This window comes from Gymnoscopelus braueri (genome assembly GCF_963280865.1).
Source record: "Gymnoscopelus braueri genome assembly, chromosome: 14".
Lineage (NCBI taxonomy): Eukaryota > Metazoa > Chordata > Actinopteri > Myctophiformes > Myctophidae > Gymnoscopelus > Gymnoscopelus braueri.
In genome coordinates this window covers 12,202,017-12,228,993 of record NC_137619.1, presented here as the reverse complement: position 1 = coordinate 12,228,993, position 26,977 = coordinate 12,202,017, and the positions used below count along the sequence as shown (strand labels likewise).

General features: G+C 41.7%; 1 protein-coding gene across 4 annotated transcripts in view; it reads left to right on the top strand.

Moving 5' to 3' along the window:
- Positions 1-26,977, top strand: part of slka (STE20-like kinase a) — a 46,520-nt gene that overhangs the window by 1,756 nt on the left and 17,787 nt on the right. For all 4 annotated transcript variants that reach the window (XM_080449866.1, XM_080449865.1, XM_080449864.1 and 1 more), the window contains exons 2-14: positions 6,627-6,791; positions 12,808-12,856; positions 14,789-14,938; positions 16,827-16,899; positions 18,431-18,625; positions 20,491-20,572; positions 20,677-20,808; positions 21,178-21,418; positions 22,492-22,691; positions 23,794-24,019; positions 24,304-24,587; positions 24,942-25,325; positions 26,306-26,436. In XM_080449866.1, the coding sequence (XP_080305992.1) occupies positions 6,627-6,791; positions 12,808-12,856; positions 14,789-14,938; positions 16,827-16,899; positions 18,431-18,625; positions 20,491-20,572; positions 20,677-20,808; positions 21,178-21,418; positions 22,492-22,691; positions 23,794-24,019; positions 24,304-24,587; positions 24,942-25,325; positions 26,306-26,436 (2,312 nt within the window). The remainder of the gene's footprint in view (positions 1-6,626; positions 6,792-12,807; positions 12,857-14,788; positions 14,939-16,826; positions 16,900-18,430; positions 18,626-20,490; positions 20,573-20,676; positions 20,809-21,177; positions 21,419-22,491; positions 22,692-23,793; positions 24,020-24,303; positions 24,588-24,941; positions 25,326-26,305; positions 26,437-26,977) is intronic.

Genomic DNA, 26,977 nt, shown 5'->3' with positions numbered 1-26,977 from the left:
TATTCTTAAATCTACACCGAGAGGGTGTCTAAATGGACCCTAGCAAGGCGTGTGTGTGTGTGTGTGTGTGTGTGTGTGTGTGTGTGTGTGTGTGTGTGTGTGTGTGTGTGTGTGTGTGTGTGTGTGTGTGTGTGTGTGTGTGTGTGTGTGTGTGTGTGTGTGTGTGTGTGTGTGTGTGTGTGTGTGTGTGTGTGTGTGTGTGTGTGTGTGTGTGTGTGTGTGTGTGTGTGTGTGTGTGTGTGTGTGTGTGTGCTCGGTTATATGGGTTATTATGGCTTTAGGGTCATAAAGCCATATCTCATGACTTCTAGGCAGTTCTAGAGGAACAGTGATAACACGTCACCGGATCCACAAATCATCATTTTAGTCTAATGTGTTATCTGACATTTTATTAATAACAAATGGCAGCCATTTCATTAGAAATAGCCACTTTGGCTGTGGCAACACATTGCATGTTAACCATCTTCCTGATTAGCATCTTTAGGAAATTAGAGGGAGGGACTATTATTAGCTGGCCTGTTATTTTATTCATTAAACGTGTCTCGGGGGCATTCCTGTTTCATTATGTTCTGAGTCAGGGGCTTAATTCCACTTGTCAGTTGGAGAAGTTAATAGGAATTATGACTTTGACTTTGTCATTCAGTTGGAGCCGGCCTTGGTTGGTCAACATTGAGGCACCATAGGTGTGGCGTGCTTTCAGAAAGTAAACATTGGGAATGGGAGCCACCACCTCAACCTACTGTAGGACAAGTTTATCAAATATAATATAATAAGGTTCATGAACGCACACACTCACTCAACAGGCTACGGGTGTGTGTGGGGCTGGCTGGAGAGGACAATGACTCTGATCACAAGGAGCACACACAAAAATATGATAAACCAGACAATTGTGTACTCACAGTCTTATTGAATATTTTTTTAACCCATTAAAGACCTGAGGTCGATTCTACAAATGCCTTCGAAATCGGTAGTCCTCACACTTTCACGATAAAAAAAACAATAGCAGATGTACAAGCTCGCAGCGACACGCTGTGAGCTTGTATATCTGCTATTTTTGAACAACGCAAAAATCGAGAATGACACGGATGCTTTCCCGGGTTTCCTAGCAACCCTACCTTTAAAAAAATGTGGCTTATTCAATAAGACTGTCCAGGTACCTTATTTGCATGGAGAATGGCAAGCAGAGGATGTTTCTATGTCATGCATCAATGTATGAGTTTGTATTTGTAAGCAGGTGGAGGCGGTGCGTTTCATTGTTATGGTGATGAGTTGCAGTAAACACACAGGTGTCTGTCAGCCAGCTTGAGATTTTGCATCCTTTGATTGATTGAATACTTTTATTAACCGTTTGCAAAAAGTACAGAGGTACAGTTATACAATAATGCTACAAGGATAACGCAAAAAGCCCTGAGGGCTTGTTTCCATTGTGGTCCTGTGTGTTTTCAATTCATCAAGACTTATAAGACATACATTACAGTGCTATACATGAAATCATCAAGACTAGGCGCAGTAAAAGTATATTTACAGAAAAAAAGGTTTTGGCAAGCTAGAGGACTTGTCTAGGTCCAGTTGTAAATCGCAGGCGGGTGCTCTTTTATGGTGGTTTTGAAGGAGGGCAGGGAGTCGAACCTTTTGATGGCTGGTGGTAGGGCATTCCACATTTTGGTGGCATAACAGTAGAATGAATTCATCCCCATGTTTGTGCCGAATCTGGGGGGAATGAAATCAGTGGATGTTTTGCCCTTAGGCGTTACTCACTCTTTGGAAGTAGTCCGACGGGGTATATGGGCGCTGGTCCCTTGAGTATCTTGAAGATCAGGCTCATTGCAAGTTGCTGTACTCTGTCCCCTACCCTGAGCCATCCCACCCTAGCATAATGAGCAGCGGTTAGGTGAGTCCTAGGAGTGAGGTTTAGTAGTAACCTGATCCGTTTGTTTTGAGAGGTCTGAAGTTTTGCTTTTAATGCCTTCATTGTACATGCTGCTGATAAACCCCTCAAGGCTATTTTGTCTTTTGAAATATCCAGCAATATGAAAGAAAACCACCACATTGTCGAAAGCTGTCACACGTTTACAGGACATATACAATCAAACATAGACAAATATATATTTGTACTGAAAGTGTTGTTACTTGTTAATGCTCTCCATGTTTTCCAATGGTTGAATGATGAAGTGGCTGTCAAATGTTAAATGTTATGTTGTTAAATTTACACCCTAAGACTATAATAAACCTATGCTCATTGAGGAATGTAGCCCTTCTGTGCCTTGCACTTAATTTGTTTGATGAGTGTTGTTTAATAATTCATATCATATGAAACGGCACTTCTGTTTAAGTCCGTGCAGTGGCTGCTGCAGACTCGGAGATCAGATCATGCTGTGTTTGCTACGGTTGTTTCCAGGATATCCAGTGATCAAAATAATGCGGCTGAATCGCCAGAAATCTTCATTTGTTGGTGTTCAAGTCTTCATTAGTTGATTAGCAAGCAGTGATGAAAGCCAAGTGAATATCGATGCCTTCCTTCCAACTAAGGTTGTAGATGCAGTGTTTGACCAACAGCATTCTCTCATCACGAAAGGATTACATTAAGTAGGACCAGACCGGTATATTGGGAATTTTTTGACTTTTTGACGACCTCTGTATCATTATTAGGGTTGGGATCCTTTAGGATTTTAACAATTCCGGTTTGATTCCAGTTCCTCAATGTTGTTATGCAGCCAATGGATCATTATGCAGCCAATGGGTGCAAACACAGAGATTCAGTGCATCCTCCACAGACACAGATATTCGAGGGTTTTCGGTTCTAGGAATCTGTTGGTCTGACCAAATTCCTTGCCACTTGGCACTGCAACCCCCTGCCCCCCCACCCCGGATCTGGGAACCCCCATGCCAAGTTTGAGGTCAATCGGTCAGACAGCTCCCGAGTTATGCCCGGAACAGGCAGGCAGACAGACAGATTCTGTTAAAGGAGTAGTTCACCCAAAAATGACTATCTATAAATTACACACCCCATGAAGCCTTGAATTCATGGAGTTTTTTTTGTTTTTGTCACATTCCTGAGCCAATAATTTAATTTGATGACGGTTAATCGGGCAATATGAGACTTTTTGAGTCTCTCTGAGTCTCCTACCAGAGACTCCACCGGTCATCAAACTATTGGCTTAGGAGTGCGACAAAAACTAAAAAATAGCAATGAATTCAATGCTTCATGGGGTGTGTAATTGATAGAAAATAAGTAATTATTTGGGTGAACTACTCCTTTTTAATGTATTGATAGATTTGATCAATTGAAAGTCAGTTATTTCACATGCTGAGATGATGTGTTAAATCAAGGCGTAGTGGCTTTATTAGGCATCTGGGCTATGAGAGAGATCACACACACGCACACGCACACGCACACGCACACGCACACACGCACACGCGCACGCACACGCACACAGGCGTTGTACTGTCTATGCCTTCAAGTGCAGAAGTGGGTGTGAATGCTGAGGCATGACAGTGAAAGCTAATAGAAACTGCTGATCTAATGTTACACATGCTGTAGTCTTAATACTCACACAGCCAGCTAGCTCACATAGTTAGTTAGTAGGATATATGAAAAGTGAAACGTCAAATAATGTTACACAATGCTTACAAATAATGTATTGACATGTATGACAGCTGGATTTGTGAAGGGGTGGGAAATGATTGAACATGTATCAAAACCAGATGAATAAACCGACTTAATCGTGCTCAAGTAGGGTTATCGAATGATTCTAACAGATTTTATTTATAATTGACTTCATCGATTAGTCTGACTTAACCACTTAATCCCTGCATTACAGTATACTTCATTGGACCCCCAAATTGATATACATTTGCGAAATCTGTACATTTGTAGCATAGACCTTGTCGGAGAACTTTGAGGGCAGTATAAAAAAAAGGGTATAAAATAATCATTCATTAATCTTAAAGGTAAGTGATTTGCTTTGTTTAAAATAAGTGTTAAATAGCTCTATATTCTGATAGTACTCATTTCTATAGAGTGTTTGTTCAGTAACAGGGGTCTCTCCATGTCTCTCCAGCTCTTTATTAAACAGAAAATGCATTTTCAGGTCGGGATACCTATTTTATCCAATCAAGATAGAGAACTCAGTCAGGATACAGATTAAACAAGTGAAATTGGAAGTGATGACAGACGCAAAGAAATGAGCATCCAAAATTGGAACTGGAACATTATAAATAAACACTGATAAATGGGTACTCTCTCCTGATTGGTTGAAATATTTTCAACTACCTGAAAATGTATTTTCTGTTTATTAAAGAGCTGGAGAGACGGGGAGACCCGTTACTGAACAAACATTCTATAGCAATGAGTACTTCAGAATATAGTGATTTAACCTGTTAACAAAAACCTTTCTGTTTTAACCAAAACATTTCACTTACCCTACCTTTTTAATCGAGACAAAAGCTTGAAATAATCGTGATATTGATTTGGACTCATAATGCCCAGTCCTAGGTCTGGTGTAGCTACTGTCACACCCCTGTTTTATCTGAGGAGATGACGCCACTATCGCCCAGGCCGCCTGGGCGATAGTGGCGTCATCTAGCACACAGTCAGAGCGAGACAGGGTGTGTGTCTGTGTAAATATAGAGCTTGACACACTCTGCACTTGTTGGTGTTAAACATTCCTGTCTCCCTTTTCCACCAAACTCCCTGAGATTTTGTCTGTACTGTATCCATAAACGTCGAGCATAAACTGGGCAGGCTGAAAATAACTGCACCGTCGCTTGTTTTGTCAGAGGAAGTGTGGCACGGAAAACGTGCCCCTCGACCCATTAACCTCTTCCTTTTCAGCTTCACCCCGGTGCGTATGGAAAGCATGCGTCGTTAATTTCATGGGGAAATTACGTTTTCAGCTTCATCTAGGCCAGCTGATTGCTGTCCAAGTGGTCAGACTTGAGCGCAGGGGGTAGCCGTTATGGGTCAAGTGTCTTGCTCAGGGACACCTCGACACATTGCCGGGCCTCGTACCTGGAACCTTTTTGTTTCCCAGGCAGCCTCTCTACCCATTCAGCTATAATTACTATGAGATTGCTGGAGTGTTTGTTCAGTAGGGGGTTTCCCTGTCTCTCCAGCTCTTTAGTGAACAGAAAATACATTTTCAGGTCAGGATACCAATTTTATCCAACCGGGAGAGATCCATACAGGATAAATGCCTGAAATTGGAAGTGATGAAACAAATGAAGGACCGGACAAAATTTGAATTGGGACAATATAACATTGAGGCTGATAAATGGGTTCTCTCGCTTGACTGAAATTGTTGACTCACCTGGACATTTATTTTCTGTTAAAGGAGAATTCCGGACAAATTAAGTGTTATCTTTGATGTCTCGTTACTCACCTAGCGACGTGAAAAGTGGCGTTCTTTTTTTCCATATATTCCCCTGTCGTCATTTTTTAAACCCCCTCCGTTGTCATAATGGGAGCGCGTGGGTAAGGGAAATTCGTCTATTATAACCGACGCAAAGTTGTTTTTTTCTCTACTAGTATTGATAGTAGAGTCTCATGATAGTCAAACATGCGTTGAAACTATCTGCGAGGCTGCCGTCAATGGCGAACGATTTAACACTGGTTGCTTGTTTCCAGATTCTGGCAACACGAGTTGCCAGGTTCTGGAAGAAACAAGCAACCAGTGTTAAATCGTTCGCCATTGACGGCAGCCTCGCAGATAGTTTCAACGCATGTTTGACTATCATGAGACTCTACTATCAATACTAGTAGAGAAAAAAACAACTTTGCGTCGGTTATAATAGACGAATTTCCCTTACCCACGCGCTCCCATTATGACAACGGAGGGGGTTTAAAAAATGACGACAGGGGAATATATGGAAAAAAAGAACGCCACTTTTCACGTCGCTAGGTGAGTAACGAGACATCAAAGATAACACTTAATTTGTCTGGAATTCTCCTTTAAGTAAAGAACTGGGGAGCCCTGTTATTGAACACACACTCAATGATTACTATCAGAATATAGTTTTAACCTTTTAACCCAAAAAACATGTATGTTGTGTTTACTATAGCTATACTTGTCAAGTTTTAGCTTAGAAGTGAAGATAAAGTGAAATACGGAAAGCAATAAAAGAACGAGAGAACTAGATCACTCGGCAAATGATGACTTTTTCTGTTTACTGTAAGTTAATTTGATCACTGCTTGGCATTTCAAGCTTTCTCCTGCCATTTCTATTTGGAAACGCAAAATCACATTTGAAATGTATCTACAGTAGACCAATGTGACCTTTTAGAAGATTGCCTCCGGCTGCACAAGCCGTAAAGCAGTATTTATTTCTCCAACTCTACAATGGCTCTGGCCTTTCCTTGAAATTATTATTGATGTATGTTCTGTTGCAGTAGCCATTGCATAGGGCTCTCGCTGGTGAAGGGAGAGCCCAAATCATTTGGTAACACAGAAAATAGTGAAATTAGCAGATCTTGTAGATCTGCTATTCTCACTTTTTGCACAACACTGTTGTGCAACAAAGTATAAAATAGCACTTAATTGGTTAATCAATTCAATTCGTTGATGCAGTATATACTATATATAAAAAAAAGAACATGTAGCCCTAATATTTATGGTATCTGTTTTCAGGCTCAGAACAAGCAGAATGGCACCCTGGCTGCTGCAAAGGTGATAGATACTAAGACGGAGGAGGAGTTGGAGGATTACATGGTGGAGATTGAAATCCTGGCCTCCTGTGATCATCACCGCATAGTCAGGCTGCTGGATGCCTTCTACTATGAAAGCAAACTGTGGGTGAGTAGCTTCCCCACGGGGAGAGATGGCCTTCTCTGTTATGGTGAGCTGGGAGTGGGTTTGGATCAATGTTTTCCCCCCAACCTGGGGTCCGGGACACCAAAGATCACAAGGGGGGCACAAGGCCATGTCTGTTTATGGAGGGGTAACCGGAACACTCGCCCCAAAACACACTCGCCCCCCATTTCTTTCGCGGACCGCTCACCCCCAATGGTTTTTGTTTTCTTGTATTCGTTTATACTGAGGTTAAGGTTAGGAATAAGACGTCATGACGTTCACTGTCAGTTTAGCTCCGAAAAGTAGGCTAAGGCAAATGTAACCAAATGGACAAATCCTTGGAATTTTATTAACCAACTATAAGCACTAAGTAGCTCTGGATAAAGACCAGATTGTAAATGTTTAAGTTTAAAGTAAGTTTAAGTTTTAGGGAAATTCAAGCTTAGCCTACTGAACTCTATAGTGAGAGTTATAAGAACTACATGAAACATTGCATTTCAATAAACATAATTTAGTAATAAGGAAGTCAGAATAAATAGTGAACATTTTAGATTAGATATAATCTAACGTAGAGCTCTTCACGGGTTCAAAATGACAGATCCAAACCCTAATGGACCCCTGAAATTGGTTCCGAGATCCGAGTAGCCGAAAAGAAAGACGCACCCAGACGGCACCCATTATTTTGTGGACCCGAACAAACCTAAAATGCTGTTCTAACACAGTAGGCGAGATGTCAGCTATACTCCATATGAAATCTAGCCTAACTGTAGCAGCCTACAATAAGAGACAGTCACCTCGATGAATAAGGAATCCATGATCCCACAGAGGTTTGATGTGCTTTGTGCGTGCGCTCTCGGCTCTCACTTAGCTGAACTAGCCTACTGTATATTTGCGCTGCAGTAATCTGATGCCTGGTCAGTCAGTCTATCATAGCAGCACTTGATTCTTGCAGCCCGAGCCCCACGGGCATGCTTCTTTTCACACTGACAGCCAGCATACAAAGAACAACTTGTTGTATTCGCACCTAGTTGATCGAGTTGAGAGAGCAACTGCACATAGCCTGTAACAGAACGGTTATTCAGGCGATAGGCAAGCATGCAGCCAATACGCAACAACGATTGCGCAACACAATGGGAAAAGTGGGGTGCTAGACCAGCACCGGTTGGGATTTTTTAGTATAAATAAATAGACCAGCGGTCAGCGAGATCGACAAGTCGATTGCTAAACAATGGGGGGACATTCAGGCCCTTCTGAACCCCCAGGTGCCTATGCCACAGACTACTTCAGCCTGTATGTTGTCAATGTGATATCAGTCCAACCTGTCATAGAAAACATTTTACAAGCTCACAATGCTTTTGCATCGTGACGTGTTGTGAGAAGTAACCACGAGAAGTACATAGGGCTTAAGTGGTTAACCCCACTTGCATGTCTTGGTGGATTTTGTCAGGTGTAAGAAGGGGGGGCTCCAAGGAATGTTTTTTTGAAAGCCACTGGTTTGGATGACAGAATCTTAAGGGTGCATTTACACCTAATTGTATGCATTTTAATGGTATCCAGTTCACCTACAATTTGGATCCTAACAGGCCCTATATATGCTAAGGCCAGGTGCACAGTAAATATGAGCCAAAGATAGACAACTGCAATCAATGGATGGCAGTCGCACAGCAACACACATTTGTGTGCGGCCACAGACACACACGTTATTAATGATTACACAATAACCCACTCTGCCATTCAGTGTCCTGTTGTTACGCAACAGCCTGTTGTAAATCTACCATTCATATTGTGGGTATGGTCAAACACCGGATATTTTAACAGTAGACCTGTTAAACCACAGGAGCAAATACACCATAAGCCTACAGTATATGCCTCCCCATTCCAACTGTTGCCCATGCTTCCTATGTTGTAGCGGCGGCGTCAGGATACCAGCGCGTGACAAGCTCACAACGCGTTGAGCTTGTCGATTTGCTATTTTTTGTGAAAGCTTCCCCAACAATACGGATACTGGGGTTTAAGTGGTTTAAGTTACTTTCCAGCACTGGGAGAGGAGGAGGCCCCATAACAATGCGGTCCCAGCAGGAGGTGGTGTCTTGTGACCTCTGTGGACTGTTACATGTATGGTGAAGATAATGGAGGTCTGCTAGTGGCTGGAGAAAGTGGCAGTGAATAATTCAGAGCTGCGTTATGCATGCTGCTATGCTACGGCCCATTCCTCGGGGCTCTGAGTGGCATGACCAATGTGGTCCTGTCACAATTATTACATAATCCCTTGGTCTCCATTATTTGAGATAATCGCAATTAATTTGCATAATCGTCAGAATCGTTTCCATTCATCTGTATAAATTCATCTGTTGAAATATTTTTGTACATTTTCAAACGTGTTGGAAAAAAAATGCGGAAATTTCAAATGGCTGATCTAACGCGTTATGAGCTTGTGTATCTACTATTTCTGCATTTCTTTGGAAAATGAAAGTGGTAAAGTCTGTCTGATTGGTTTTATAAATATCTAACCTATGAAAAATATAAGAGTTTGTCACTAATAATAACATCGGATCCATTGTAACATTTTTTATTTTTTATTGATTTCCTGAAAAGTGATATTATTGGACATACCGAAAACAGCCGATTTACAAGCTCACAACGCATCACAGACGCGTTGTGAGCTTGTAGATCTGCTGTTTTTGGTTAGTTATTTTAAAATGAAACTGAAAGAGTAATGGAAGTGTTAAAACTGGCAATAGATTATATTAAAGAGTGTTTGAATGAGTCAAACTAGCTATAGAATGCATGTTCAAAAACATCTTCCATAAAACCCTAAGGATCTCTCAGATAAAAGCAAAGGTTAAAGCCTCAATCTGTGATTTCTTCAACTGGAACATAGAACATAGGTTTAGAAAAATGTGAACAAAACATCATAAATCTACATGTTGTGCTAATTGTTTAGGAAACACTCAGTTTCACAAATCACAGATTGGGACATTGGGCCTAACAAAAGTTGTCAGTCATGAGATTCAATTTTTCTTTAAACCATGAGGACAGGGTTTCAGTCGTAGCTGCCATTGATTTTCTTTTCTAACATCTGATACCTCAAACCACGACTTAAGGGCTGGCAAAGCCAATAGAGATGATGAGATGGTGGTTTTGTACATTACATCAGCTATTGTTTCCGAGGTCAGTCAGTCACTGGGTGGTTTGACTGTCTCACTAACGGCATTAGCTCATGGTGTTGGATTCATCTAATGCACAGCAGCTGTCCAGGGATACGTCAAATGCAGTTAAGCTACTGAAATTCAGACACTCTGCACTGATAGACACCAGGTCACCTCGTTCACATGGTTCACAAATGAATTATGTTCACTTGAGAGTGAACCCTAACTCTAACCTTTTAAATTTCAAGGACCCTCCCCAGTTCGTTGTGCATTATTAGGCCACAGAGTCCGAACCCTCTTTTGATATGATTTCTTTCCTCTGGGATCCAAAATTACATGACACTTTGTGAGCTTGTAGATCGGCCATTAAAGGAGAATACCGGACAAATTAAGTGTTGTCTTCGTTACTCACCTACCGACGTGAAAAGTGGCGTTCTTTTTTTCCATAGATTCCCCTGTCGTCATTTTTTAAACCCCCTCCGTTGTCATAATGGGAGCGCGTGGGTTAGGGAGATTCGTCTATTATAACCGATGCAAAGTTGTTTTTTTCTCTACTGCTAGTCATTGTGGAGTCTCATGGTAGGCAAACATGCGCTGAGACTTCCTGCGAGGCTACCGTTAATGGCGAACGATTTAACACTGGATGCTTGTTTCTTTCCAGAACCTGGCAACTCGTGTTGTCATATCTACCTTGTGCAATTGTTGTTTACAAGTCTAAAAGGCAAACAGAAATGTAATTTTGGTTGATATGTTCCAATGTACAACGCCAAAAGCACAATTAAATCATGAATCGCAATTAGTTGAATGACAATTAAACGTCAAGTCAAATGTCTTGATCGTGACAGCCCTGGATTTGAACAGATAACAATATCTTAGAAGAAATGACTCCTGGCCCTCAAACCCTAACTTGTTGAAGGCCGAGTAACCCGAGTTACAAACGGCAGGTAAATGCAGTATGCGCATATTGATGTTTTAACTTGGTTTTAACTTGATGTTTTAATTGTCTGGTAAACATACAGTAGTGCTACTGTTGGCAAAACAAGGAAATCCTTTTTTCACTAGAATGTGTGATGAAATAAGCATGATGAAATAAGCAGGATGTGAGTCATTCTTGTCAAATCTTTTTATTACTCAAATCACATTTCCCCTGCAGGTCAAATGGAGCCAACATGAAAAGGAAGTCATTTCACCTCAAACCCTCGGGCTGCTATTTGGCAGCAGGTTTTGAGTAAATTGATATGTGTGAACTTGAAGCAGCAGCGCATCTTTTAAAATAACTTAAGAAATAGTGAAAATAACAAGCTCTACGGGCTCAAAACAGATCGTCTATTTTCACTATTTTTTTTATGGGGCGCAAGTGGTTAATCTGGTTTTATAATCAATAAAATTGGTTAGTTTGATTAATTGTAGCAGCCATATAGTTTACTGTAAATGTGCTACAACTGCAACCTCTAGCAAAATAAACCATGGAAAAGGTGGTACAGTATATCGTCTAGAGCTGTCGGGTGAAAACCTCATATGTCCAAAACTGTTACTTTTCAGCATTCAAATGAAAAAGTAGCAGATCTACAAGCTCAAAATGCATCACCTCACGCCCCGTTTTGAGCTTGCAGATCTGCTACTTTTGATACTCTTGTGTGACACTGTAGTATAATCAAGTAGGGCATTCATTTATGAAAAAACACAAAGTAAAATATGAAGTTAAGAGGTTTCTGCCCGACAGCAACGATATCTGTAGTACAGTAGCTAGCACTAATTGACAACGCGGTACAATGTGAGTGTTGGTGTCAGGTATAGACAGCTTAATGGGTTGTTATGGTTGTTACGTCAGTCAGTAGTAGTAAAATTAGCTGCTCACCTGCATGGCAATTTTATAAATGAAAATGCTGAGGGGGTGAGCGGGGGGATGTCCAACTTTGCTAACCGTTATACGCTTCGCTTTATGTTAAATTATGCCGGTAAAATGAACAGTTTTTATTTTTATTTTATTTTTATTAAGTAGCCAATTATATTCCCTTCCCAGAACACGGGCCAATTGTGTTCGTGTAGACGCTCGACAAAGCCGGATGCACCACAGTGGATTCAAACCCACAACCTCCGCGGTGGTGGGCAGGCGCTTTACTTCTGCGCCACCCGAGCGCAACCAATTTCATGATTTATTGACAACCAGCGTCTGGCAGGTAAACGTTTCCCCGACTTAGCCCCTCAGCGACTAACAGTTTATTTTGATAGTCGCCGCACAGCGAGACATTTAGCAGATGCTCTTTTCCAGAGCAGCTTACAAACTGCAAGGATGGAGTACGAGCCACGAGGCTAACAACACAACACGATAAGTGGCCGAGTAACTGGAGCACCGTGAAAAGGCTCCATCTCACTGCTGCCTTTCTGTGTGGAAACTGAAGTCAGTATGGCCTGAACACCGTTCGCATGTTGATGCTGACAGAAGGGAATTAGGTTGTGAGCTTGTAGATCTGCTATTTTCCAATGGCTGAAGTCTATATAGGGTTCAAGTGGTTAAATGGATTTGGATGCTGTATTAAGCAATTTTGCTGGGGAACCCCATCAAGGACCCCTGGGGGTCCCCGGACCCCACTTTGAGAACCAGTTAAATATAGTAAATCGTCTGTCGGGTGGAAACCTTATATGTCCAAAACTGTTACTTTTCACTTTCAGGATTCATATTCAAGTATCAAAAGTAGCAGATCTACAAGCTCAAAATGCATCGATTCGCGCTGCGTTTCGATCTGCTACTTTTGATGCTTTTGCGTGACGCTGTACTATGATAAGTGGGGCGAGAGACAAAAATATGGGGATAGGATTTCTGCCCGACAACAGCAATATTATTATTGACTTTTGTCTTCTGTCTACAGATTCTGATCGAGTTCTGTGCGGGCGGGGCAGTGGATGCTGTCATGCTGGGTAAGTCCCCAACCAAACTCTTCATAGAAACAACCCCAGAAAAGAATGTCAAAGTTCTGGAGGTTTTCATTTCTCTTTTCATTTCGTCCTCCAGAAACGTCCTCTCTCTCTCTCCCTGTGTCTCTCTCTCTCTCTGTGTGTGGTTGTTCTTTTTCCTTCTCCCCAGTTGGAGAGAGCAGTCCAGCTGTATAATTATGTTGGCTCATATTTCCAGGAGTGGTTAGCCCACTTCTAATAGCTCAGCACTTTCTTTTGTGTTGTTTGTAAGCTTTGGAGAAACACCTCGCCACTTGTTCCAAGTAACTAATATACCGTTGACCTGCTGTACCCCACTGGTTCTCCACGCAGAGGCCCGAGACCACCAGGGGTCCAAATGTGTACAAATGAATGTTTCATTTGCGTTATGAGCTTGTGGATCGGGCATGGATTAAAGTTCTCAGTCACCACAAACTGATTTCAGTCATTTGGATTCCATAGAAGTCAGCATGTCTTCTATGGAAGCATGCAGCAAAAATAGCCTATCTACAAGCTCTCAATGCGTCTGCGACGCATTGAGAGCTTGTACAGTAGATGGGCTATTTTCGGTTATTAATTTAAGATTAGAGCATGGGGGGGGGGGGGGGGGGTCCTTTCACACTGTTTTACAAATCACACATTAGGACTTGGTCATACAAATATTTTCAGTCGTGAGATTTTATTTTGCTTTAATACATGCATGTGACATATAGCTGTAAAATTATTTAAATGCTGGGGAGACTCCCCGGAACCCCCTCGAGAACCCCTGGGGGTCCCTTGACCCCAATCTGATAAGCACTGCCATAAAGAGTTGCCATATTTTCACTGCCATATTTTCAGTCGTGAGATTTTATTTTGCTTTAATACATGCATGTGACATATAGCTGTAAAATTATTTAAATGCTGGGGAGACTCCCCGGAACCCCCTCGAGAACCCATGGGGGTCCCTGGACCCCAATCTGATAAGCACTGCCATAAAGAGTTCTTCTTGGAGACTGCTGAGGGAGCCTGCATGATCCCCCGTAGCGATATTATTTCCACCCAGATGGTCCAGTCATACATTACATTCAGACTGGTGCAAGGCCACTGGTGTCTGCCAGTTGCCATGGGAAACCATGAATACATCTCTTTAAGCCGCTATGCCCAGATGACCCGCTCCGCTTATCTATTTTAAAACTGCGGCACATGAAAGAAAGAAAAAAAAAAACTCCATGTAGCTTCAAAGATGCTGACTGGAAGTCATCTTGTGCATATCGTCCCTGTCGGGCAGAAGACTTGTATCTGCATATCGTGGCCTACTTTTGGCCTACTTTTGTCTCATTGTGGCATGTTTTGAGCTTGTAGATCTGCTATTTTAGTTAATTTTGGAAATATTTTTAAAGTTATAGTGCTGTATGCATATTTGGGCTTATTGAAGCACTTGCCCTTGCCTTGACGGCCATGCAGTCTTATGCAAAGGTTAAAATGTCATTTAGATAGCATGTTATGTAAACAGATGCCAGGTTCATTTGTTGACCTGGCAACCTACTGTATAGTGTGTGTGTGTGTGTATAGTTTCAATGTACAGATTATATATTTTTTGATATTATAATGTTTAGAGTCTAGACTGATGATAGGTTCTTGGTTTACCTATGATACTGAGGTACTACACTGTCTCTGTCTCTATGTCTTTATATTTGATGTATTCCCCCCTGTTTATCTTGCTTACTGTAAATCGTTCTGGATCAAGAGCGTCTGCTAAATGCCTAAATTGTAAATTGTGTGCCTGTGGCTTTTATAAATGTATCAAAACAATGATTGAAAAGAATTAACAAGACCTATGACTAAATAATAACAGCATTGGATCCATTGGAACACTGGTTCTTTTTTCTTTCTTTCTCCTTTTTCTGAAAATGATGTATTATAATGCATCCACAGAACTGGAGAGGCCGCTGACGGAAGCCCAGATCCGCGTGGTGTGCAGGCAGACCCTGGAGGCCTTGGCTTACCTCCACGAGAACAAGGTCATCCACCGAGACCTGAAGGCTGGGAACATACTCCTCACCATGGATGGAGATGTCAAACTGGGTAATGGGCTCTCTTGTTTCTTTCTCTTTTCTCTTCTGCTCTCACTCTACCTCTATCCCAGGGTTCTTCAACGTTTTTCCAGACCAAGGACCCCCTTAGCTGAGAGAGAGATGAAGCAGGGACCTCCCCGTTATATATTGTATTATAAAACTGTGTTGCAGATTAAACGTTTTCATAGATAGCTTTATAGACTTGTTTGACACACATTTTGAACCCTCAATACTTAGTCAAGTTGACCGTTGGCTCTGTACTTGGCCTGCTCTTTTTCCCTCTACACCAACTCTCCAAAAATAGACGATCTGCTATTTTCGGCTAATGTTCCCCATCACACAAAGATTTGGCGGGCCCTCAGTAGTAACTCTGAGGACCCCTAGGGGAGCGCGCACAGAAAAAAAATATTTCACCCACTTCTTTACACCTGTAAACCTGTGATGTGACAAAAACGCTGATTCTGATTCTCCTCTTCTCTACATCACTACAGTACCACGACACACTGTCAAATCTTCAGTGTTAATTTAAAGGTGGAGGAGTAAGAGAATCACAATGAAATGAGCAGACAAAATTGGAACTGGAAATTGAAGACGATAAATCGGTGCTCTTCTCTGATTGGCTGAAATTGGCAACCTATCTGAAAATGTTCAGTATTTTCAAGTGGGTGTCTGTGGCCTAATGCGTATTAAACTGTGGGAAATCTTAAGTGTTGAGAATCACTGATTTAAGATGTAATAACAAGAGACCTGGGTGCTCGCGTACAATCAAGAGTGAGTCAGATGCTCATCTGGTGTTATGCAGAGCCAACTTCAAAACACTCATGTTCCCAGTAAATTGCTCTTAACACATTCAACCACCAGTGGCAACTTGACAATAGGTGATCTATCAGAGCTGCTGCTATTGTAAAAAATATATATATAACGTTTACATTATGTATGTTTTGATACCAATACGTTTGTACTTTTACTCAAGAATTTTGAATAACTAAGGGCCTTTTACTTTTATATATATATTTTTTAAATATTGTTGTATTGATACTTTTACTGAAGTAAAAAGAAAATCTGAGTTCTTCTTCTACCACTGTCAACCACAAAGGAGAAGAGCAGACAGTCCTCACTTGTGTTTACATTTCAGTCAAGTTGTTTATGCTGGACATTGGAAGCATAATATTATGAGTGTTCCAAAATGTAATGTGTTTACTGTGAGACAGAGTAGCTTGGCATCTGTATAGCTGTGTAGACTTTCTGATGATTCATGTTAGGTAGGCAGAGGCTCATTAATGAGGCGTCCTGCATAGCAGTAATTAGAAAGCAGTCACTCGGAACTTAATAAAAAATGTCACAGTGCCAAATCTCATGCTCACGTGATACTGTGAGAAACGGATGGAAATAGTCACACAGGTAGGGCTGTCACGATTATGAAATTTCACTTAAATAATTCAAGAGAGAGTGCTCATTTATCAGCTTGAATTTTATAGTGTTCCAGTTCCAATTTTGTCTGCTCCCTCCTTTGTGTCATCACATCACTTCCAATTTCACGTCACTTCACTCCACTGTATCCTGTTCTCTCAGATCTCTCTCCTGATTGGTTAAAATTGTTATCCCGACCTGAAAATGCATTTTCTGTTTACTAAAGAGCTGGGGAGACACCTGTTACTGAACAAACACTCTAGCAATGATTAATATCAGAATTGAACGCTTATTCGATTTTACAGGCTTACCACAGCACTATTCAGGCATGTTTCCTGTGGCTACATTGTGGCAGTTGGAGATATGCTATATGTTATTTTACATTAAAATTTGACTACCCCTTATTGCCTTTATTGTGTGACTCAAATGTATTGATGGTTAAGATTAAATCAGATTAGTTGACTTTGTGGATCTCTCTCTGCTTTCAGCTGACTTTGGCGTCTCGGCTAGAAACACCAAGACATTCCAGAGAAGAGACTCTTTCATTGGGACTCCCTATTGGTGAGTCATGTAGTGGTTCTCAAAGTGGGGTCCAGGGACTTGAGGGGGGTTCCAGGGGGTCCCCAGCTAAATAGATTTTTAGGAACTAAATGGACCCTTACAGGTAGGGCTATCACGATTATGAACTTTTACTTGACGATTAATTGTCTTTATAATGACTTTATACTTGTTTAAAAAAACATTAATAGTGAAAATAGATGATCTACAAGCTCACAACGTTGTGAGCTTGTAGATGCTGTAGGCTTTTATTTCCGCTATTTTGGAAAATGTTTGAAAACATTTTAACATGGAAACGATTATGCAAAATAATTGCGCTTATCTAAAAGAATTGCGATAAGGCGATTATGTAATAATTGTGTCAGGCCTACTTGCCTGTAACTCAGAGAGTGTACTTATGGAACCAAATGGACCCGTAGGTCAACCTAGGTCCCCGGGCTAATGCATACCACCAGACTGACATCAACTCTTTTCCATTCCATGCCTGATCCTGATCTGAATGAAATGAATGCTGATGATCTGAGTGATGTCTCACACAGCCGCTGGGCAGGCAGTCTTCTGTTTGTGTGGTGACACCATAATTGTTATTGAATGAGGCGTGACGGAAATGGCTCTTTCAATGCCGAATGCATTTGAGTGATCTGTAACCCCTGCTGCAAACAGACAAAAGCTATACTTTAGTTCAGAGACAGCTGAAAATACACACACACACACACACACACACACACACACACACACACACACACACACACACACATATGCACATGCACACACACATACACACATATGCACATGCACACACCAACCTACCATCCTAAGAGACAACATATAAACCCACATCCTGGAAGCACATAGATAAAAGCTTTTTAGTACGCTCAGTTATCTGCAGACTGGATCTGTTCTGATGTTGCAGCTCACACTCAAACTCCCAACAATGTGCTCATGTACTCCAGCAGACTGAGACCAAATGTCAGAACAATATACCACTATGGCACTGTAATGTGCACATTTTATTTTATTTTTATGTTTAGTTTTCACTGTTACCATACTTAAACCCCAGCATCCGTATTGCTGGGAAAGCTTCCGCAAAAAATAGCAGATCGACAAGCTCACAACGTGTCGCAACGCAATGCGTTGTGAGCTTGTCGATCAGCTATTTTCAGTGAAGGTTTCCCCACAATAACGGAAAACAGAAAATACACTAGTGTAGAGCCCTGAGAGACTCCGCTCAACCATATGGGGTTTAAGTGGTTAAAATATAAGTGTGAACCCATAGTCATATTGTACATTGTATCGCTATTGAGAGATATGGCATACATATTATTGAGGTGACATATTGTCCATATTGTGCAGTCCCGGCATCCACTGGCACGTGCACCCCCCCTCCAGTAGCACCTACTAGACAAAGTTTTGTCCTTTAGGAGATATACATATTTACATATTGTCGCTGTCGGGCAGAAACCATTGCATTTACACTGTGCTAATTCCGGTCATTTCCTGTGTACAAAAACTCAAACCACTTCCATTGTCCCAGGATGGCTCCGGAGGTGGTGATGTGCGAAACGTCCAAGGATCGCCCCTACGACTACAAGGCCGACATCTGGTCCCTGGGGGTCACCCTGATCGAGCTGGCACAGATCGAGCCGCCCAACCACGAGATGAACCCCATGAGAGTGCTGCTGAAAATAGCCAAGGCAGAGCCGCCCACACTGATGCAGCCGTCACGATGGTGAGATGATGACATGATACTGCTGATGATAGCCAGAGAACAGGTGGAGCAGTGAGATATGTTGGCTTGTTGACTGTGAATTTAGGATGATGAATTGAAGGATGGCTTGTTAAACCCATTCAATCCATAACGCACCTGTGTCACTTTGGATTTCTTTGGCTATTCAAAAATAGCAGATATAAAAGCTCATCAATTTTTTACTAAAATCTTTGCTTCTGGGGGTCCCTTGAACAAAATATTGGGGATTGGGGAGGGGGGGGGGTGTCCGCGGCCAAATGCATATAATTTTGTGTGCTCCTTGACATGAAGAAAGTTTGAGAACCACTGAGATGTGTATATATATGAGATGTGTGTATATATATATATATATATATATATATATATCCTTCAATTCATCATCCTAAATTCACAGTCAACAAGCCAACATATCTCACATATATATATATATATATATATATATATATATATATATATATATATATATATATATATATATATATAAAAAACAACATACGTTTAAAAAAAACTGTTAGGATTTAGAAGACATTTGTAGAATCCCCAGAGGCAAAGATTTGAGTTAAAAATGTTTGCTTAAAAAAAAATATATATATTCAAAGATTTGCGAAAATATTCAATATTTTTTCCTGTCATCTGCTTTATTAAGACGAATAACTTGGCTGAAACGACTTTAACATGGTTGTAGTAACGATTCAACGTCAGATTACTTAACAAACATTATAGCCTTGATTGTTATCAGAATATAGAGTATGTAACACTTATTCTAATCCCCCCAAAACTTTAAAAGATGCTACAGTTATGAATACGTAAATGGCTTGACTAAACTTCGCCTAACTTTTCAAATGCAGTCTCACACTTTACTTCCACGGCCGGTTCTGTCGGCTACACCACTGGTTCTGAACGTCGGGTCCGGAGAGCAACAGCGGGTCCAAAAGGACCACTGGGTCCATTTTGGTTTTATTTGCACACTCTCTCACTTAGAACAGCGCTATGGTGAGGATGAATGAGGAATTCTCAAAAAGCTCTGTGAGTGACGCATTATGGACGATATTGGAAGCTGTGAAATGCTCCTTAGAGCTTCTACCAGGCGAGGTGATGAAGCTCTGTCGGATGTTTGCCCTTGTAGCCAGAGAAGGAAGCCTTTCCAGGCAAGCCGCATCACTGCCCTTTTGTACTTTCTACCTTCTAACACATAAGCTACTGACCCTGAGAGTTACAGACTCATAAGGGTTAATTTGGACCCCTGGTGGTGGTCTCCGGACACGACGGTTAGAAGATGTAATCCTCGGCCTGCCCTGTGCAAGGTTTTATAAATGTCTTTAAAAGAAAACAGATAATGTGACAGAACACTCCGGTACCTTCCATTCATTTGCACAGCAACTTTCTGGTTTGTGTTGGCAGTCACGGGGACGGTGGAATTGCCAATTTTCTTTTTTTATTGCGATATGTCTATGATATTCATGTTGCCATATTTCGTAACCGTTTTAGAAATGCAATAAGTCGCGCAAGTCCGTAGTTCACCGTGGTTTTATAAGCACTAATGAAGCACTAATGCCATACTTGATCATACTACAGTTTGATTATGATGAGAAAGAAAACAAAACAATCTATTTTATTAGAGCGGCGGTGCCACGTTTCAAGCTTGTAGATCTAATACTTTTGCTATTTTTGAATTCGAATCCTGAAATGTTGGGTCTCTTCCCAGCTAGTTGTGCGTGGAACACCAGCCTGGGGAGGCGACCAGTACGCATCATGGACGACTGGGATTCTTTCCCTTCGGAGTTCAGTCTGGTTCACATACATTCGATTAATATATCGATTCATTTATTTTATTTTCTAATTGGCAGGTCACCCGAATTCAGCGACTTCCTTCGGAGGGCGTTGGATAAGAATGTGGACAACAGGTGGAACACAGCACAGCTGCTACAGGTGAGTTTACCTGCTGTTACAAACGGTATTTATTTTTCTTATCTGCCTTCAAAGAAAAAGATGCCAGTCTTTATGGTCCATTGTGTGTCTGTCTGCCCACGCAGCATCCCTTTGTCTGCAACGTAGTGGAGAACAGACCTGTGAGAGAGCTGATCGCTGAGGCCAAAGCAGAAGTCACAGAGGAGATTGAAGAAGCCAAATACGAAGAAGAGGAAGAGGAGGCAGATGTACCTCAGGTATGGATGGAGGGCTATTTATACCACGGGTAGTTCCCACCTTGCGTTGTGATTCGGGCTGGGCAATTAACCGACAATATATTCAAAACGACTTTTAGAATTCAATAACCGACTTAATCGAGAAGTAGTTATAATCAACTAAATCGATTCATCTAATTAAAGCCCTGTATTATACTTCGTTGTACGATGGTGCCGTAAAGAAAAGAGCGCCTTTAAATCTATCTAATCTAATATCGGAATCGAGGCAAAACTTAGAAATAATGGTGATTATTGATTTGAAGTCATATCTGATGCTGAGGTATTCTGATGCCCCCCCCATCACTTACTGTTCTGCCGTTGTCCTCTTTTTTTAACCTCCGGTTGGTTCAGGTGACACCCGGTCACAAGCGGGCACCCTCAGACGCCAGCGTGGCCAGCACCGAGGACGTCCCTGCTGCCTCCTCCTCCGTGGCTCTGGAGGCCGTCACGGAGAAGACGGAGGATACTAAGCTCTCTGATGAAGGCGATAAGCTCTCTGATGAAGGCCTGGGGACCAGCGAGGCAGACCGGGCCGAGGAGGACAAACTCAACGAGGTGTCCGACTCCAGCAACGAAGACCTGGCCACAGCAGGTAGGCCTGGCTGTCGCCATCATGACATTTTAGCTGACGATTAATTCGAATCCTGCACTCTGTCTTCACTCAAAGAGTCTCTCTATGCACAGCAGTATATTGTGAAGAAATTGGGCCTCTTCCTCACTTCCTTCACAGATGTTACCAATGATACTAAAGAAGGCTCTGTTCCATTTAGTGTAGCACAGTGGTTCTCAAACTTTTGAATTTCAAGGACCCCCTTAACTCTGAGAGTGTACAAATGGAACCAAATGGACCCGTCTGTACACTCTCGGAGTTACGCTCACGTAACTCGCCATTTGGAACTCCCTCAAGGAACCGTGAGGGTCCCTGGACCTCAATTTGAGACCCACTGGTGTAGCAGAGTGTTTCCAGAGAGCCAACATGCACAACATCAGCACCCTGACTGTTTGACCAGAATGGAACAGAGCCTTAATTAGTATCACACCTGTGAATGTCTTTACAATATGGCTGCTGTGCATAGAGCCTAACGCCGGTCATTGGTTTAGGAATGCGTCAACAACATCTCCATGAATTCAAGGCTTCATGCGGTGTGTAATTGATATAAAAAGACTGACAGTGACCAGTACCAATAATTAATAATGGACAAAATGGGCCATATTTGTAAAAGAATAGTGGAAATAGCCGATCTACGCGCCGTGAGCTTGTAGATCTGCTATTTCATCTGCTACTGTATTAGAGCCAATTTTTTTTTAAAAGCTGCACTATGTAACTTTAGTCTTCTACCCTGGATTTGAACCTGGTTTCCTGCCAAAAATAAATTCAATTTTGACCATCAGGTCAAAATTTGTGTCAGATCCTGTGTCTAGGTGAGACATGCCCATTGACCTGATCTAAATGTCTCAATAGAAGAGCAGGGAGACAAAATACAACCACCCCAATTGTATAAGTTATATTGTATTAACATACTCTACCACACAGATTGGACAAAATTACATTTTATTCAATAAAAAAAAAGTTACATAGTGCCGCTTTAATTTCTGAAAATGAATGAACATACAGCTGAATGGAAACAATTTGTGACTGTTATGTTATGTAATAAATTGTGACAGACCTGGCCACAGGACCACCAGAACCCACCAAGGAGGAGTCACTCTCAGAGGAGCCCACCGAGCCTAAGCCCAGCGAGGGCCATCTGGAGGAGACCCCTGCTGGCCTGGTGGTGTCACAACCAGAAGAGACATCACATACACCAGCTGCCCAACAAGACTCTGTGACAGTTAGTCAAGAAACGGGGGAGGAGGAAAAGGAGGTAATTGAAGACAGTGTTGATTTTGACAGTACATTTTGATTTAGTTTTAGTCATAGTATTTTGAAAATTCCATTTAATTTTAATCATCTGAAATATTTTAGTTTTTGTCTAGTTTTCAGTCGACTAAATATCATCAATATTATAGTCGACTAAATCTACAGTTGATTTAGTCGACTAATATGTATTTTGGCAGGCCTTGATGTCGTCTAATGGCTGATTTTTACACTTGGTTGCATGCTGTAAATAGCAGATCTACAGTACAAGCTCACAACGCGTCGCAGCGCGACACGTTGTGAGTTTTAGTTCTACTGGATCTCTACTTCTACTGGATCTCTTCTCCACTAGTCCCTCCCTAACATTTTAGTCTAGTTTTTATTTGTTTTAGTCATCATAGTTTTAGTCATCATAGCTTAGTTTTTATATCGTTTTTATTTCGTTTTCATCAGTGAAAAAAGGCAGTCGACGAACATTTTTCGTCATCGTTTTAGTCGACAGAATCAACACTGATTGAAGCTCGACTGAACAAGATATGGCTGCTATGCATGCAGACACATCTTGGTCACTTGATCTCATGTTTTTAGTTTTCTTACATTTGTTTTTCTCGACCACAAATGTGGAGAATGTGATTTATATGGCATGTTGTTTGGACAGATGTTAGATTCATTGTTTACCTACTGTAGTATCCTACAGTTTCAAATGTACGGCATGTTGTTTAGACCAGTGGTTCTCAAAGTGGGGTCCGTGGACCCCCCAGGAGTCCTTGGGGCAGGTACCAGGGGGTCTCCAGCAAAATTAGTAAATATAGCGTCACAATCATTTTAACCACTTTATTCATTTATACTTTGGCTATTCAAAAATATTTTTGGGGAAAAACCTTGACTTTTTTTTTTTACACAAATCTTCTCTTCTGGGGGTCCCTGATACAAAACATTTTCAGAATGGGTCCTGTGGCCAAATACATATCAATCTGGGGGTCCTTGACACGAAAAAGTTTGAGAAGCACTGGTTTAGACCTGGTTTACCCGGTATCGAGGCTAAGATTGGGCTTTTACATTGCTCTGGACTAGAGCGTCTTGATAAATGCCTTAAATTGTAATTGTAGGTGCAAGTTGGGGGAATGGAAGACAAGTCTTCTGGAGTAACGGGACACATGGAACCTGAAGAGGCCAAAGTAAAGGATGAAGAGGAAGAAAAAGAAGCAAGCACTGAAGACTCTGACATGCCTGTCCAACCTGCTGAATGCACAGAGTCAGGGGAGCAACCACAAGTTGTACCAGAAGAACCAGGTTTCATCTCAGAAGGGACTACTGCAAAAGAACAGTGCACAGGTATGTACAGTATGTAATGTATGTATGCATATCTCTTGACAGTACTTTTGATATTGGTAAAACATGATCTATTACACATTTTTATTACACGTCATAAACCACAGATCTGACCTGGTACATAACATTACATGGAAATTAATAGTTTATTTGTTTTATAAAGTAGCTGTAGTAATACGTTTCCAAAAATAATTAAGCCTGTGGCCTTCTAAACGTCTTCTGCACAATGTGTGTGTGTGTGTGTGTGTGTGTGTGTGTGTGTGTGTGTGTTCAAAACTCAACTCCAGAGTGCACAGGACTGTCTGAGGACATGTCAACACAGGAGGCCGTAGAGGATAGGTCGTCACTCGTAGGTGAAAATGGCCCACATACAAGCGCAGAGACTGGAACAGAATCGAAGGTTGATGCTGATGCGAGTGTAAGCGGAGCCTCAGGCGTCAGGTTAGATGCTGCAGAGCATTCCACTGAGGACACGCTGGAGGAGAAGACCAAAGAGGCTGAACCTGGAGGGGAAACTGAGGATAGGGTCCCCCAGGAGGAAGCAGAGAAGCAGTCTGCACACGAGGCACAGGTACGGTGACCAGACGTCCCGCTTTCAAGTCCCCGACACATATCTCTAAAACATTCTCTACCAAATTGCCCCGGTTTTCACCACAATTAAAATATTAACACTTGTTTTGAGCTATGACATAGTACTTGGCACACCTAGCTATCACTAGGTGTGCTAAGTGCTAAAATAATTGTCCCCCATCCTGATGAAAACATCAGGTGAAAAAATAAAAGGTAAAAATAGCAGATCTACAAGCCCACATGTGTTGTGAGCTTGTAGATCAGCTATTTTTGCAACAAAAAACAAAACAAAACAAAAAATGTAACATTTTATTTAAGTTTAGTTTTTTTTTAAATATGATCATACTATGCGCAGGCCAGCGAGGAGGCTGAACCAGAGAAACGGACGGGAGCTGAACCCACGGACGGAGTCGATGAGGAAGCCAAGGCGACCTCCGCGGTTTCGGAGACGCCGGACATTCCCGAGATGGCCCTCGACGAGATAGAGGAGGACAAAATGGCTGCTGCCGCCGGAGAGGACAGCTCCGTTCAGGATACCGTCTCTGTCCCCGAGAGTGAAGCAGAGTCAGAAACCAAGACATGGGAACATGGAAGCCCTGCAGTGGCGGTCAAGCCAGACATAGAGAAGGACTCGGATTCCGGGAGCAGCTCTGCTGCAGACAGCAACAGCTATGAACTCAACTTGTCCATATCCAGCTTCCTGTCCAAGAGTAAAGAGCCCGGTTCAATGTCTGTACAGGTAATACCATTTCCTTAATAACATACACTTAAAATATTAAACAGAGCTAAATTTTATAGTTTGAAAAAACTTTGTTTTCACATTTAGTCTGAGTTTTTGTTTTATTGCAGGCAAAGATGGTAGATTTAGAGAGATACGTCACCCTTATTGTAGCCACTGTGGCAAAATTGTACACAAATGGCCAATGTGGCCAAATCTCGCGAACGTCCCATGTTTACTGGGGCTAGATCTCACGAGAGTGTGTTGCTGGAACAAAGAAAGGTCGATAATAAGTTGATTTTCTCCTGATTTGTCTCTCTGAAAAAAGTGTCAAAATGTTCTGAATATTGTGTGGCTTGTGGCGATTGGGTTCAATATTTAGTTCAGTGACCATGGGGCTAAAGAAGGCTTCAGAAACTGTTCATGTTCAGTTCTCCCATTGGAATTAAGACTCCAACTTAAAGGTAGGGTAAGTGATTTTCTTTGGTTAAAATAAGTGTTAAATAGCTCTATATTCTGATAGTACTCATTGCTATAGAGTGTTTGTTCAGTAAAAGGAGTCTCCTTGTCTCTCCAGCTCTTTATAAAACAGAGAATGCACTCAATCAGGATATAGATTAAATAAGTGAAATTGGAAGTGATGACACTAAGAAATGAGCAGGCAAATTAGAACTGGAACACTATAAAAATGAAGCTTAAAAATTGGTACTTTCTCCTGATTGGCTGAGATTTTGACACCTACCGGAAAATGTATTTTCTGTTTATTAAAGAGCTGGAGAGACGGGGAGACTCCTGTTACTGAACAAACACTCTATAGCAATGATTATTATCAGAATATAGTGCTTTAACCTTTTAACAAAATACTTTTTGTTTTAACCCAAAGATATCACTTACCCTACCTTTTAATTCCGGTCTCCTAAAAAGGCAGCCGCCTACGTCACGCAGATACGGGAAGTAAACCGGAGATGGCTTGTCTTTCTTTTTTGTTGTCTTGGTTGCAGGACATGAAACGACAGAAGAAGACTCTGAAAAAGACCCGCAAGTTCATGGTGGATGGCGTGGAGGTCAGCGTGACCACGTCGAAGATCGTCACGGACAGCGACCTCAAGAACGAGGAGATGAGGTTCTTGAGGTAGGACCCGTCCCTAGGGCTGTCACGATTATGACATAATCGCCTAATCGCAATTATTCATAATCATAATTATTTTGCATAATTGTCAAATGTTCATACATTTTCAAACATTTCAGTTAGACACTTCAGCTCAGGAACAACCATTTACCATTTTATGCGTTCAGATTGGCGGTCACAAACAGATCACAAACCCCCAAAGCAGAGCCTAAAATACAGTTATTTACATGAACATAAAAACATTGAACCTTTCAATGAATAGTTAAGATACACTCATATCAACAGTACAATCCACAGAATCATCCATTAACATGGACAACTAAATGCCACAGGGAGGAGGCCGGGGAGGTGGAGGGAGTTTGAACGCTGACAGGCTGCAGAACACAGCTGGCAATGCTGAGCATGTAGAATGAACAGAGATGTTGGTCTGCTTAAAAAGACCACCTGAGTTGCTCTGTGGGAATGTGTGAGTTAGCTTGAAGCGAATGAGAATGAAGAAAGGAGAGTGAGGTTGAACGTAGAGAGACAGGAGAGTGAGGTTGAA